At 46.4% G+C, this 13,775-nt stretch overlaps 1 protein-coding gene across 4 annotated transcripts in view; it reads left to right on the top strand.

The window, feature by feature from the left end:
* The window catches only part of Kif3c (kinesin family member 3C), a 41,409-nt gene extending 28,484 nt beyond the window's left edge, over positions 1 to 12,925 (top strand). Inside the window, exons 4-9 of one of the 4 annotated variants that reach the window (XR_011372490.1) lie at positions 495 to 613; positions 1,020 to 1,136; positions 9,162 to 9,270; positions 9,509 to 9,681; positions 9,853 to 10,026; positions 10,622 to 12,925. Coding sequence is in view for 1 of the 4 variants with exons in the window: in XM_070025164.1 (XP_069881265.1) it covers positions 495 to 613; positions 1,020 to 1,136; positions 9,162 to 9,270; positions 9,509 to 9,681; positions 9,853 to 9,946 (612 nt within the window). In the remaining 3 variants the exon portion in view is untranslated. Of the gene's footprint in view, positions 1 to 494; positions 614 to 1,019; positions 1,137 to 9,161; positions 9,271 to 9,508; positions 9,682 to 9,852 lie in introns of all 4 variants that reach the window. The other 3 variants (XR_011372488.1, XR_011372489.1, XM_070025164.1) reach the window with 3 other exon arrangements.
* The last annotated feature ends 850 nt before the right edge of the window (positions 12,926 to 13,775 follow it).

Below are 13,775 nucleotides of genomic sequence, written 5' to 3'. Positions count from 1 at the left end.
AGGAGCTGGTAGCTCATGCCTATAATCAATCCTAGCTAGTCAGGAGGCTAAGATCTGAGGATTGAGGTTCAAAGCCAGCCCAGGCAGGAAAGTCTGTGATACTCTTATCCCCAATAAACCACCAGAAGACCAGAAATGGCACTGTGGCTCAGGTGGTAGAACGCTAGCCTTGAGCTAAAGAGAGCTGAGGGACAGTGCTCAGGCCCAGAGTTCAAGGCCCATGACCGACCAAAAAAAAAAAAAAAGCCCCTGATCTCAAGCCTTTAAGTACTGGCATTTAAAAAAAAAAAAAAGAAGAAGAAGAAGAAGAAGAGCAAGAGATCTTACAGGTCCTTTGCAAATAAGTAGTCCACTCTGGCTTAGGATGGTGGCAGCAGCTGGGAGTTCATCATTCTGGGTAGAAGCCTTTGGGCCTTGAGCCTACAGCCCACAGGGCCCCTGATTGGTGCCTTGCCACACTGAGCAGCCTCTGAGCTGCACCTGTCCTCACCCAGCTCTACGCCAAGCTGCAGGCGGTGAAGGCGGAGATCCAGGATCAACATGATGAGTACATCCGTGTGCGGCAGGACCTGGAGGAGGCGCAGAATGAACAGACCCGGGAACTCAAGCTCAAGTAGGGCCAGGTCCTCTTCTGGTTCTGGTTCTGGGTCCCCCTGAATTCCTCAGGGCCTCCCTAACAGACCCCTCTCCTTCCTGCAGGTGGCATCCTGACTGCCTGCAAACTCACAAGTCCATATATTATAGGAATCAATGTGTCTGAGGGAAGAGGGGTAGGCCCAGATCTGGATTTATCTCTGCCCCATCAGTCTGAAGTTGATGTACCCCCAAAGTGGATGCTGGGTACTGGTCAAAAGTAACCTTAAATGCCCCAGCCTACAATTTTGCCTTAGAAGCAGTGGCTTTCAAGTCCCATTATTGCTATAGAGATCTGTATCCTCCACCATTTTGGCTTCTCCCACCATCTCTCTTGCCTCTATTCACTTCCTGCATTCCCCATTCCTGCCTCATTCTGCTCCCAGATACCTAATCATTGAGAACTTCATCCCCCCTGAGGAGAAGAACAAGATCATGAATCGGCTCTTCCTGGACTGTGAGGAGGAGCAGTGGAAGTTCCAGCCGCTGGTGCCTGCTGGAGTGTGAGTTGCTCTAGCCTGTTGTCTGGGCCATGGGTCTTTCAAGCCCCCTCCAGGTTGGGCTTAGTGAGGGACCTGAGGGCCTGATTGTGAGGAAATGGATGTTTTAAGATTAGGGAACAGACTGGGGAGATGTAGAATAAAGGATGGCACTCTGAGGACCTAATTTGTAAGAGTTTCCATGAAGGAAGGATGTTGGGGCTGGGATAATGGGTACCTCATTTGCCTGAGATGCAAAAAAAAAAAAGACCTGTAAGATGAGGGGTAGGGGGACTTGGAGAAGCAGCTGTGTCTCTTTGGCAATCCCAGTGATGCTAACAGCTGGCCACTTCTGGTGAATTCTCATTTGTCAGGTGCCAGAAATAGGAACCATAATTAATATTTGCCCAGCTCTGCTGTGTCAGCTACTGTGTTTGAAAATGTAGACAGAAGATAAATCAGACACAGTATGAGCTCACAGTCTGGAGAGAAATACTGAGAAGCAATCAGATCATGACAACACAGAGTCTAAATCTAATGTCTGTAGCCTCAGTCAGCTGGGTGATTCAGCATTTCCACCTGTTTCCTGCTCCTAGCCCTTGGGTGTAGCTATCCATTGGCTGAGTGTGCAGTGCCCTCTGCTGGTGGTGAGGATCAAAGCTATATATTCAAACTGAACAATGTGACTGCCTCACCCAGCTGGACCACTAGCCCTTTACAGGTAGACTGTAAACAGCAATGAAGGGACAGCCCTTTCCCTGGAGATTCTTTGTACTCTTATCATAAGAATACTGCCAAGGGGGCTGGGAAGTTGGCTCAGTGGTAGAGCGCTTGCCTTGCATGCCTGAGGCCCTGGGTTCGATTCCTCAGCACCACATAAGAAAAAAGCCGGAAGTGGCACTGTAGCTCAAGTGGTAGAGCCCTAGCCTTGAGCTGAAGAGCTGAGGGACAGTGCCCAGGCCCAGAGCTCAGGCCCCACGACCGGACCCAAAAAAAAAAAAAAAAAAAGAATACTGCCAAGGTAGGAGAGTAATGTGCCCCAAAGCTGGGATGGGAAGCTAGCAAGATGTCTACATATATCTTCTCCCTGGAATGTCAGATGCCTGTTTATCTGTCTGCTTTCTGTATGGCCAATCTCTGCCCATGGGGAAAGTTCATGACTAGAGTCTCTCAGTAAGGTCATTTTGGACTTAAAATCCACCCTTTTAATTTTAGTAGACATACTCTGTAGTCTCAGGTTCTCTCCTTGAATCTAGAGAATCTTGATGCAGGAAGTGGAACAGTGTCTTTCTGCTGGTTAATTGGAGTTTGGAGTTTCACAGACTTTCCTGACAGGCTAATTTCAAACCTTGAGCCTCAGATCTCACCCTCCTGACTAGCTAGGATTATAGATGGGAACCATTGGTGCCCAGCTGGAAATTTTATTTTATTTCTTTAGGAGATTGAATTTACCACCTCACTGTTGCTTAGCTTTTTCCTTCAAGGCTGGTGTTCTACCACTTGAGCCACAGCTCCACTTCTGGCTTTTTCTGGTTAATTAGAGAGAAGAGTCTCTTGGGCTTTCCTGCCTGGGCTGGCTTCAAACCTTAGTCCTCAGATCTCAGTCTCCTGAGTAGATAAGATTACAAGTGTGAACCATGGGTACCTGGCTCCCTGTTTTCTTTTCAAGTAAAGTCATATATAAAAAGTTTTCTTTGGGGGGCTGAGAAGGTGGCTCAGTGGTAGAGCACTTGCCTTGCATGACTGAGGCCCTGGGTTTGATTCCTCAGCACCACATAAGCAAAAAGAAAAAAGCCAGAAGTGGCACTGTGGCTCAAGTGGTAGAGCGCTGGCCTTGAGCTGAAGAGCTGAGGGACAGTGCCCAGGCCCAGAGTTCAGGCCCCATGACCGGACCCAAAAACAAAAAAAGAGAAAAAAAAAAGTTTTCTTTGGGGCTGGGAAGAAGATGGATATATTTCCAAAATAAGTTGATCTGGGCATGTCAGGAGTTGCCTGACAACTCTTTGTTTTCAAGAACGACATGGGTGGAGTAGATGCTAGTGGCTCAGGAAGGAGGAGGGTAGATGTGTTTCCCAAAAGCTTTCTAACCATACAGTGCGACTTTGGGTAATATCTTTCAAACCAAGTCTTTCCTCTTACTTTGAGCAGCCTTCAGAAAACCCAGTCCACAGTAAAGCAAAATATCTCACACTAGTATTAAGTAGATGGGACAATGTCCTCATTAGCTAAATATGCTTTGGGAGAAAGCTCTACTATTTTTTATTTAGCCCTGGCTTAGTTATCTTGCAAATTCTAGGAGCTAATGCTGAAAGGGGAGAGGGTACCTTCTACAAGCCTTAAACCCCAGGGCGCCTTGACAGGAGGAAATATTATCAATCTATTCAAGACTTTCCTGCACAGCTGGATTCTGGTGGCTAATGCCTATAACTCTAGCTACTCTTGCTGAGGATCACAGTTCAAAGCCAGCCTGAGCAGGAAGGTCTGTGAGACTCATTTTTAAGTAACCACCCAAAAAACCCTGGAAACAAGAAGGTTTCCAGAAATAACCAAAGTAGTCAGGTTTTCCAATGGCAAAGAAAACTTTTTGTTGGTCATGGGGCCTGAACTCTCAGCCTGGGCACTGTCCCCTCAACTCTTCAGCTCAAGGCTAGCGTTCTACCACTTGAGCCATAGTGACACTTCCAACCTTTTCTATTTATTTATTTATTGTCAGTTGTGGGGCTTGAACTCTGGGCTTGGGTGCTGTCCCTGCGCTCTTCAGCTCAAGGGAGCACTCTACCACTTGAGCCACAGCACCACTTCTGGTTTTCTAGTGGTTTATTGGAGATAAGAGTCTCAGGGACTTTGCTGCCCGGGCTGGCTTTGAACCATGATCCTCAGATCTCAGCCTCCTGAGTAGCTAGGATTACAGGGGTGAGCCACTGGCACCCGGATAACCTTTTCTTTTCTTTTTTTTTTGGGGGGGGGTCCGGTCATGTGGCCTGAACTCTGGGCTTGGGCGCTGTCCCTCAGCTCTCCAGCTCAAGGCTAGCGCTCTACCACTTTAGCCACAGCACCACTTCCGGCTTTTTTCTTTTTGCTTATGTGGTGCTGAGGAATCGAACCCTGGGCCTCTTGCATGTGAGGCAAGCGCTCTACCGCTGAGCCACCTTCCCAGCCCTCTTTTGTTGTTGTTGTTGTTGTTGTTCTTCTTGTTCTTTTGGAAGGTCGTGGGGCTTGAACTCTGGGCTTGGACGCTGTCCCTCAGCTCTTCAGCTCAAGGCTAGCACTCTACCACTTGAGCTACAGTACCACTTCTGGTTTTCTGGTGGTTTTATTGGATATAAGAGTGTCACGGACTTTCCTGCCCGGACTGGCTTTGAACTGTGATCCTCAGACCTCAGCCTCTTGAGTAGCTAGGATTATAGGCGTGAGCCACCGGCACCTGGCCTGTTTTTGTTTTTGTGCCAGCCCTGGGGCTTGAACTCAGGGTCTGGGCACTGTCCCTAAGCTGGCTTTTGCTTAAGCCTAGCACTCTACCACTTGAGCCACAGTGCCACTTCCAGCTTTTTCTGTTTATACGGTACTAAGGAATCGAACCCGAGGCTTCATGCATGCTAGGCAAGCACTCTGCCACTAAGCCATCTTCCCAGGCACTTGTTTTGTTTTTTCAAGACAGGTCTCACCACATTGCTTAAGCTGGTCTCAGGGGGCTGGGAAAGTGGCTCAGTGGTAGAGCGCTTGCCTTGCATGCCTGAGGCCCTGGGTTCGATTCCTCAGCACCACATAAGCAAAAAGAAAAAAAAAAGCCGGAAAGTGGCGCTGTGGCTCAAGTGGTAGAGCGCTAGCCTTGGGCTGAAGAGCTGAGGGACAATGCCCAGGCCCAGAGTTCAGGCCCCATGACCGGAACCAAAAAAAAAAAAAAAAAAAGCTGGTCTCAGACTCAAGGAATTCTCCAATATCCAGTCTCTGTCTTCCAAGTAATTGTGGCTATAAGTGTGTGCTACACCCCTGAATCTGAATCTGGGGGCATGTTGTAGTGAAGTGATAAGTGATCAATTATCTTCCTGATTTCCCTACTCCCTCTTCAGTGGGGCCCATCCCAGCATCCTTGCTGGACTTCCTTCCTCACCAAAGGGGTGATCAGATCAAACCTACAGTGAGAATGCTGTTCACCACTGCAATCGGTGCACAGGAAGGCCTTTAACATTAGCAGGGAGTGGGGCCTTCCAGAACCGTATCAGTCCTTGTTTTCATCTATCAAGAGGGTCAGCTGGGACCCTTAAGTGAAGTCTCGATCATGCGTTAGTACACAGGATAAAGCAGAAATGTGATTGTCCCTCTCTTCCAAGGCTGGAAGGCAGGCATTGCACACTGCTTTGGGGCTTCTGCACAGTTTTATGTAAAGACACAATGTCCTATCTGGGAATAAGAGTTTTTTTCTCTGCTTCTGCCTTCCAGCATCATCTTTTGAATATTTCATTGCTTGTTTCACTTTATTGTATCCCTATTTGAATTAGCAAATGAAATTGAGAATTAATGAGGACAGCTGTCATGTGTCCTAACAGCATAATGTGCTAAGTGTTCATCTCATTTCAGGCTCAGAGAGAGAAAAGCACTTTCTTAGAAATGAAAGGGACTGAGTTTTTAAATACAGGTTCATTCATCTTACTCTAAAGCTTGTGTTCTTTATTTTTAAAATCAGAACTGGGCGCTGGTGGTTCATGCCTGTAATCCTAGCTACTTAGGAGGCTGAGATCTGAGGATTTAGGGTCAAAGCCAACACAGGCAGGAAAGTCTATGAGACTCTCATCCACCAGAAAACTTTGAACTGTGGCTCAAAGTGGTAGAGCTCTAGCCTTGAGCAGAAAAGCTCAAAAGTAGCACCCACCCAGACCCTGAGTTCTAGCCCCACAACCCACCAAAACAAACAGCAACAAAAACCATAAATCTGGGGCTAGGAAGGTGACTCAGTGGTAGAGTGTTTGTCTTGCATGCATGAGGCCCTCGGTTCGATTCCTTAGTACCACATAAGCAGAAAAAGCTGGAAGTGAGGCTGAGGCTCAAGAGGTAGAGCGCTAGTCTACAGCTGAAGAGCTGAGAGATGGTGCCCAGGCCCAGAGTTCAGGCCCCACGACTGACAAAACAAAAAACAAAACAAAAAAACGTAAATCAACCTTCCTTCCTCCCTTCCTCCCTCCCTCCCTGCCTCTCTTCCTCCCTCCCTCCCTCCCTTCTTCCTTTCCTGTCTCCCTCCCTCTCTACCTCCCTCTCTTCCTCATCCTCTTGGGGCAGGTCCTGGGCTTTGTCCCTGAGCTTTTGCTCTGAAGGCTAGCACGTATTGAGCAGTTCTACTTTCAGCTTTTTGCTGGTTAATTGGAGATAAAAGTCTCACAGACTTTCCTGACCAGGATGGTTTTAATCCCGGGCTGGGAAGTTGGCTCAGTGCTTGCCTCCCATGCATGAGGCCCTGGGTTCAATTCCTCAGCACCACATAAGCAGAAAAAAGCCAGAAGTGGCACTGTGGCTCAAATGGTAGAACACTAGCCTTGAGCTGAAGAGCTGAGGGACCAGTGCCCAGGCCCAGAGTTCAGCCCCCACACCCCACAGCCAACAAAAAAAAAGAAAAAAGCACATACCCTGCTTTACAGCATTTCTGTTCCTAGGCATATACCCCAAGGAAAATGGTAAAATGTACCTGAAGATACTTGTACAAAAACATTCATAGTAATACTAGTTAATAGCAAAAAAAAAAAAAAAAAAGGAAGGGAGAAAGGGAGGGAGGAAATCATCCTAGATTGTTAATCTACTAGGGTAGGCATGCACACAAAATACCATTTAGAAACCCAATCTGGAAATCTAGGTGTATCAAAATCTTGAACCTTGGGCTAGGAAGGTGGCTCAGTGGTAGAGCGCTTGCCTTGCATGCCTGAGGCCCTGGGTTCGATTCCTCAGCACCACATAAGCAAAAAGAAAAAAGCCGGAAGTGACACTGTGGCTCAAGTGGTAGAGCGCTAGCCTTGAGCTGGAGAGCTGAGGGCAGCGCCCAGGCCCAGAGTTCAGGCCCCACGAGCGGACCAAAAAAAAAAAAAAATCTTGAACCTAGGTCTTACAATACATACCTAGGTCATAGAGTACATAGGAGGCAGAGGCAGGAGGATCAAGAACTTGAGGCTAGCTTGTGATACATAGCAAAACCCTGTCTCAAAATAAAAATAAATTTTTTTTAAAAATTGCTGGGTGCCGGTGGCTCATGCCTATAATCCTAGCTACTTAGGAGGCTGAGATCTGAGGATCGAGGTTCAAAGCTAGCCTGGGCAGGAAAGTCCATGAGATTCTTATCTCCAATTAACAACCAGAAAACTGGAAGTGGCATTGTGGCTTAAGTGGTAGAGCCCTAGCCTTAAGCTGAAGAGCTGAGGCCCAGGCCCAGAGTTCAAGCCCTACAACCAACAGGAAAAAAAAAAAAAAATTTAACATTGTAGCAATGAGATGTACAAGACACTATGTTGAAAACAAACTTTACACTTGGGTGAGGAAGTGGGAGAGGGTGTGGGGGAAGGGATTGTAGGGGAAAAACAAAGGAGGATGTAACAATGCTGGATAGGAAATGTACTCATTACCTTACTCATGTAGCTGTAACCCCTCTCTGCAGTATCTTTACAATAAAAAATATATTTAAAAAAAAGATTTAAAATAGGCATATAGGGGCTGGAAATGCTTGCCTAGCATGCATGAAGCCCTGTGTTTGATTCCTCAATACCACTTAAACAGAAAAAGCTGGACATGGCACTGTGGCTTAAGTGGTAGAGTACCAGCCTTGAGCAAAAGAAGCTCAGGGACAGTACTCAGGCCCTGAGTTCAAGCCCAGGACTGGCAAAATAATAAAAATAAAATAGGCATAAAAATGGCATATTGTTTATGGATACCTACATATAAAAATCAGCATAATGCTTATCTCCAATTAACCAGTCAAAAAAACAGAAGTTATATTGTGGTTCAAGTGGTAGTACACTAGCCTTGAGCACAAAGAGCTGGTGACAGCGTCCGGGCCCGATGGCAAGCCCCACAACTAACAACAACAACAAAAGCATAAAAGCATATGACATTGATCAGCAACAAACTTACTAGGGAGGCTGAAGCAAGAGGATTTCAATTTCCAAGCCCACAAGAAGCCATGCACCAGTGGCCAGTAGCTCACATCTACTGTCCTTAGGTACTAATGGATGAAATCTGATGATTGAGGTTCAAAGCCAGCCCAAGCAAGAAATTCCATGAGACTCTTTACTCCAGTTAACCACCAAAAACATACAAGTGGAGCTGTGGCTCAAGTGGTAGAATGGTAGCTTTGGGCAAAAAAAACCCTAAGGAACAGTACCCAGGCCCTGAGTTCAAGTCCTAGTACTAGCACAAAACAACAACAATGCACACACTCAACTCAAGAGAAAGATTTAATTCTGAGCCAGGCACCAGTGGCTCACATCGGAAATCCTAACTACTCAGGCTGAAATCTGAGAATTGAGGTTTGAAGCCTATTTGAGCAAGCAAGTCCCTGCTTATCTCCAATTAACCAAAATGCTAAAGGTAGAGCTGTAGCTAGCTGTAGCTGAAATTGATAGAGCACTAGCCTTGAGCAACCTTGAACACAAAAGCTCAAAGACAGTGACCAAGTACTGAGCTCAAGCCCTAGGGCTGGCACACAAAAAATCAAAAACATGGGGCTGGGAAGGTGGCTCAGTGGTAGAGCGCTTGCCTTGCATGCCTGAGGCCCTGGGTTCCATTCCTCAGCACTCCATAAGCAAAAAGTAAAAAGCTGGAAGTGGCGTTGTGGCTCAAGTGGTAGAGCGCTAGCCTTGAGCTGAAGAACTGAGGGACAGCGGCCAGGCCCAGAGTTCAGACCCCATGACTGGATCAAAATAAAATAAAAATAAATCAAAAATTAAAAAAAAACATTTTAGAGCTACAGTCCACAGGGCCTGTTGGCTACCTGAATGATATTTGGTTCCTCATGGTACCATTTCCATTTTGTGTTGGAAGGAAATCCATGCTAATATGTTCTCTTCCCTACAGCAATAACAGCCAAATGAAGAAGCGGCCAACATCTGCAGTGGGCTACAAGAGGCCTATCAGCCAGTATGCTCGGGTTGCCATGGCAATGGGGTCTCACCCCAGATATCGGGTAAGAAGGTAGAACTGGAAAGTGATGCTCATGGCTTGTGCTTTCCTTTAAGTTCTTGTGACACCCAGTGGCCTGGCACTGGTGATTCATGCCTGTAATCCAGCTACTCAGGATGCCAAGATCTGAGGATCATAGTTTGAGGCCAGCCCGGGCAGGAAAGATGGATTGAGTCCTGGAAGATATGATTATTGAGGTCATTGAGATTGCTGTTTATATCTGACATGTGATTTCACTACAGGCTGAAAATATAATGTTTTTGGAGTTGGATGTGTCCCCTCCAGCTGTCTTTGAGCTGGAATTTTCTCATGATCAAGAACAAGACCCTCGTACCCTACACTTGGAGAGGCTCATGCGGTTGGACAGCTTTCTGGAAAGACCTTCCACAACTAAAGTCCGAAAGTCCAGATCCTGGTCAGTTCTACCTTAGTCCCAGTGAGGCAGGGGAGTACCATAAATGGAGGCTATAAGAGGGTGTTGACTGTACCCTAGAGGCCGTGGGGAAAGGATGGGAAAGCTCTTTGCTTTTCTGTCATCCTCAGGGCACTGACTTCCTCTTCCCCTGCCTCATTTCCACCCCTGCAGGTGCCAGAGTCCTCAGCGGCCTCCACCCTCTACCACACATGCCTCGCTGGCCTCCGCTCCTCTGCGCCCCACGACTGTGGTGGACCATGAGTGACAGACATCCCTCAGTCAGGCTGCCTATCTGACAGACTCCTAAGATGGCAGCCAACCCTGGCTCATCTCATCCACCGCTTGGTGCGTGTGTGCGTGCGTGCGTGCGTGTGTGTATGTGCGTGTGTGTGTGTGTGTGTGTGTGTGTGTGTGTGTGTGTGAAGGGGTGAGAATTGGGTAGATGATACCTCTGCCCTCTCTTCTGCGCGTCCCCTATTTAATTCATGTTATTTATTCCTGGAGCTCAGTGAGTGTGGGGAGATGCCCTTGCCTGATTTGTTTGGGCCTGCCGTGGTCACTACGTATTCCCCCTTTTCTCTTGACTGGAGACCCCCAGTCAGAACTCAAGCTCCTCTTCATGTCAGCTGCCCTTGGAAGGGAAGGTGGCCAGTGCCAGAGAAGACAGTGCTTTTTCTACCCATCTCACTCCATGGTCCCCATCTTTTCCTGCCCTGATGGTACACAGCCACCACACGCTTTCTGGGACTAGAAAACTGCTGGATGTCCATTGAGGACAAGAGGCATCCTGAGGTCAGTTGGGGGTGGGGATGGGGCTGTGCTCTGTGTGGACAGAGCCCCAGTCTCTACTTTGTGGGCCCCAGACAACCTCTTCCAGCCTCTTGGGCTCTTTCACAAAGAACTTCAATGGCCTCATCAACACTCTGCCCACACTTTTCAGCTTTGGCAAGAACTCATGGCTTCCCAAACTCTGCTCCCTATCCACCGACCCAACACTTGGATGGGAATTGTGAGCCAATCAGTGATTGAGTGCCACCTCTGGACCTGTAGGAAATGGAACTATGTTGAGACCATCAGGAGATTGTTATCAAGGGAAGTTCCGACTCTGGGACCCTTGACTTATATGCTTCTGAGAAGTTCCTCTGGTCAACAAGACATCAAACCAGCTTCCCATTTTTGAGATGTGGCTTCTTCCTGCTTTGATCATGCTTTCCTGCAGATGTCAGATCTCGGTTCCTAGTGGGAGGGATCAGTGTCATTCTGTCCCTGGCTAAATGAAGGTGTCAAAATCGGTTGCTTTGTTTCTCTTCATTTAGTACAGGAAATAGATAGAGGCACAGTCTATGCTGACTTTGCCAGTTACCTCTGTTTCTGTTTGGGGGACACTTTTGTTGAAAATGAATTCTCATGAAAATTGGTCCTTCTCCACCTTCCTTTGTGACAGTCCAGAATATCTGATATTGTAAGTAATCAGTAAATTTCTATTTTAAAAAGCTAATTTTCATTGACTCTTTTAACATGCAAGACATTTTTCACACTTTATTATTTATTTATGTATTTATTTATTTATTTATATTTTGTGCTGGTCCTAGAACTTGAATTCAGGGCCTTGGCTCCATCCCTGAACTTTTTTGCTCAAGGGTAGCACTCTACCTCTTGAGCCACAGCTCCACTTCTGGCTTTCTTGGTGCTTCATTGAAGATGGAGTCTCATGTACTTTCCTGTCTAGGCTGGTTTGGAACCATGATCCTCAGATCTCAGCCTCCTTAGTAGCTAAGATTATAGGTATGAGCCACCAGTGGCCCAGCCACACTTTATTTTTAAAATATCTCTGAACACATGCAATCCCACAATTTTGCTTATAGTTACCTTATACTTGAAGCTAACTTTAAGTTAAAATTTAAATTCTACTCCACAGCCATACTAGAGTACTTCCCAATATTTTCCTGATATTATTCTAAGAAATGTATATCCCTGGTTCTATGCCTGTCTTTTTTTCAGGCCTGAATCTACTCTAAAGATGTTTATCAATACCTAGATTTTATGCAAAAGAAATGCTGTAATTTATACAGTAAACATCTAATAGTGTGCTGTTTAATAATAAATTAGTTGAACGATCAGGAAATTCCCTAATTTTAGAGATCATAACATCAATTGTATTGACTTACCTTTGAAATGTATTTTAGCAGAGAGGTGAAGGCATTAAGTCATGTGAGCAACAATAAGTTAGCATTTGAAATGTACTAACAGATGTAGCTGCCTGTTGTTCGGGCAAAGCATGAGGCTGAAGGATCTGCCTGAAGTTTGGTGTGTCCCATAACAGTGGGACTGTTTTCTTCCCTGCAAGAGATAACCTCCTGTTGGAACATTCGCATTCTTCTCTGAAGATGGGCTGATGTCATGCAATTGCTGTCTCCTCTGTTGTAATGGCTGGACAAGATGGATGAGCCACTCAAGGAAATCACAACTTTCATCCTAGCCCAAGAGATCATTTAACACTGAGGATCCAGATCAGCATTTTGGCTGTAGCTGGAACAGGAGTTGGGCAAAGAAATCCCCCAGGTGGCCTGGCATCAAGGGACCTCCATCAAGCAGCCTCTCCCACTGACCTCATTCTTACCTGTGGATAAAGCAGCACATGTCATCCCATTCATCACTTGGACACATCCACTCTGCATTGTCTGCTCACTTGTCTCACACAGCCTTAGAGCACAATATACCCCACATCACCACTCCCAGTCTGAAGGCTGGACCCGAGGTATGGTCACAAGAGGAGCTCCTGCCTGCAGTTTTGTGTATGTGTGTATGTGTGTGCGTTTGTGTGTGCGTTTACCTGTCTCAGAAACACTGCACTCAATGTAAGATAATCTGGGAACAGGGCCACTGGGAGTGGCTAGATCTCAATCTCTGCCTCCCTCCTCTTCCTTTTGATGTGTCAGACATTTGATTGACAAAGTAAGGACCTTGATTTAGGACCAAATTTCCCTGTCAATTGCTATGGTCTTTATTTAGGACAACAGTTAATGCAGTGGCCCATTCTTGTCACTCTATACATATGATTGTACGGGACATATGTAATATATAAATATATATATATATAACATTACCCTCTGTCCCCTTGGCTTAGGACGGAGGCCTCTCAGTTGAGCAAAAATGTGTCACACCTCAGTGCTGCCTGTAACCTGCAGGCCTCAGCTCTGTTCAGATTAACACAGTCAACAATAAAGGAATGAATATTGTTGCAGAGTTGCTTGCCTGCCTCTTTCCTTGGTCTCTGCCTACTTGTATGCCCTTATTCGTTTTTTTGTTTGTTTGTTTTTGCCAGTCCCGGGGCTTGAACTCAGGACCTAGATGCTATCCCTGAGCTTTTGCTCAAGGCTAGTTTCTACCACTTTGAATGGTAGCTCCACTTCCATTTTCTGGCAGTTAATTGGAGTTTCACAGACTTGCCTGCCCAAGCTGGTTTGAATTGTGATTCTCAGATCTTAGCCTCCCAAGTAGCTAGGATTATAAGTGTTAGCTACCAGCTTTTCCTCCCCCCCCCACCTTTTCTCTCCTCCTGTTTTTTCTAGTAGGAGTTCAAGAGTATTTGAATCCACCCAAATATGGCAGCTCATGCTTGTAATTCTAGCTACTCAGGATGTTGAAGGATTGCAGTTGGAGACTTAGCCAAAGGTAAAAATATCCCCATCTCAATAATTGGGCACAATGGTACATATCTGTCATCTAAGCCCTGGCAGAAGTGTAAAATAAGAGGATCACAGTCCAGGTACTGGCCTGGGCAAAAAGTGAAACCCTATCTGAAAATGCCTATCAGGCATTGGGTCCTGAGTTCAAACCCCAGTACACACACACACACACACACACACACACACACACACACACACACACACACACACACACACACACACACGAAGTCTTTGGAGGGCAGGGAATGTGACTTAGTGGTAGAGTGCTTGCCTGGCATTCATGAAACCCTGGGTTCAATTCATCAGTACCACTTAAACAGAAAAAGCCGGAAGTGGTGCTGTGGCTCAAGTGGTAGAGTGCTAGCCTTGAGCAAAAAAAGCTCAGGGACAGTGTCCAGGCCCTGA

Source organism: Dipodomys merriami, unplaced genomic scaffold (genome assembly GCF_024711535.1).
Source record: "Dipodomys merriami isolate MVZ:Mamm:240054 unplaced genomic scaffold, mDipMer1.0.p SCAF_17, whole genome shotgun sequence".
NCBI classification, from domain to species: Eukaryota; Metazoa; Chordata; class Mammalia; order Rodentia; family Heteromyidae; genus Dipodomys; species Dipodomys merriami.
Note: the sequence above shows the minus strand (reverse complement) of the source record. Positions and strands in the feature narration are given on the sequence as shown.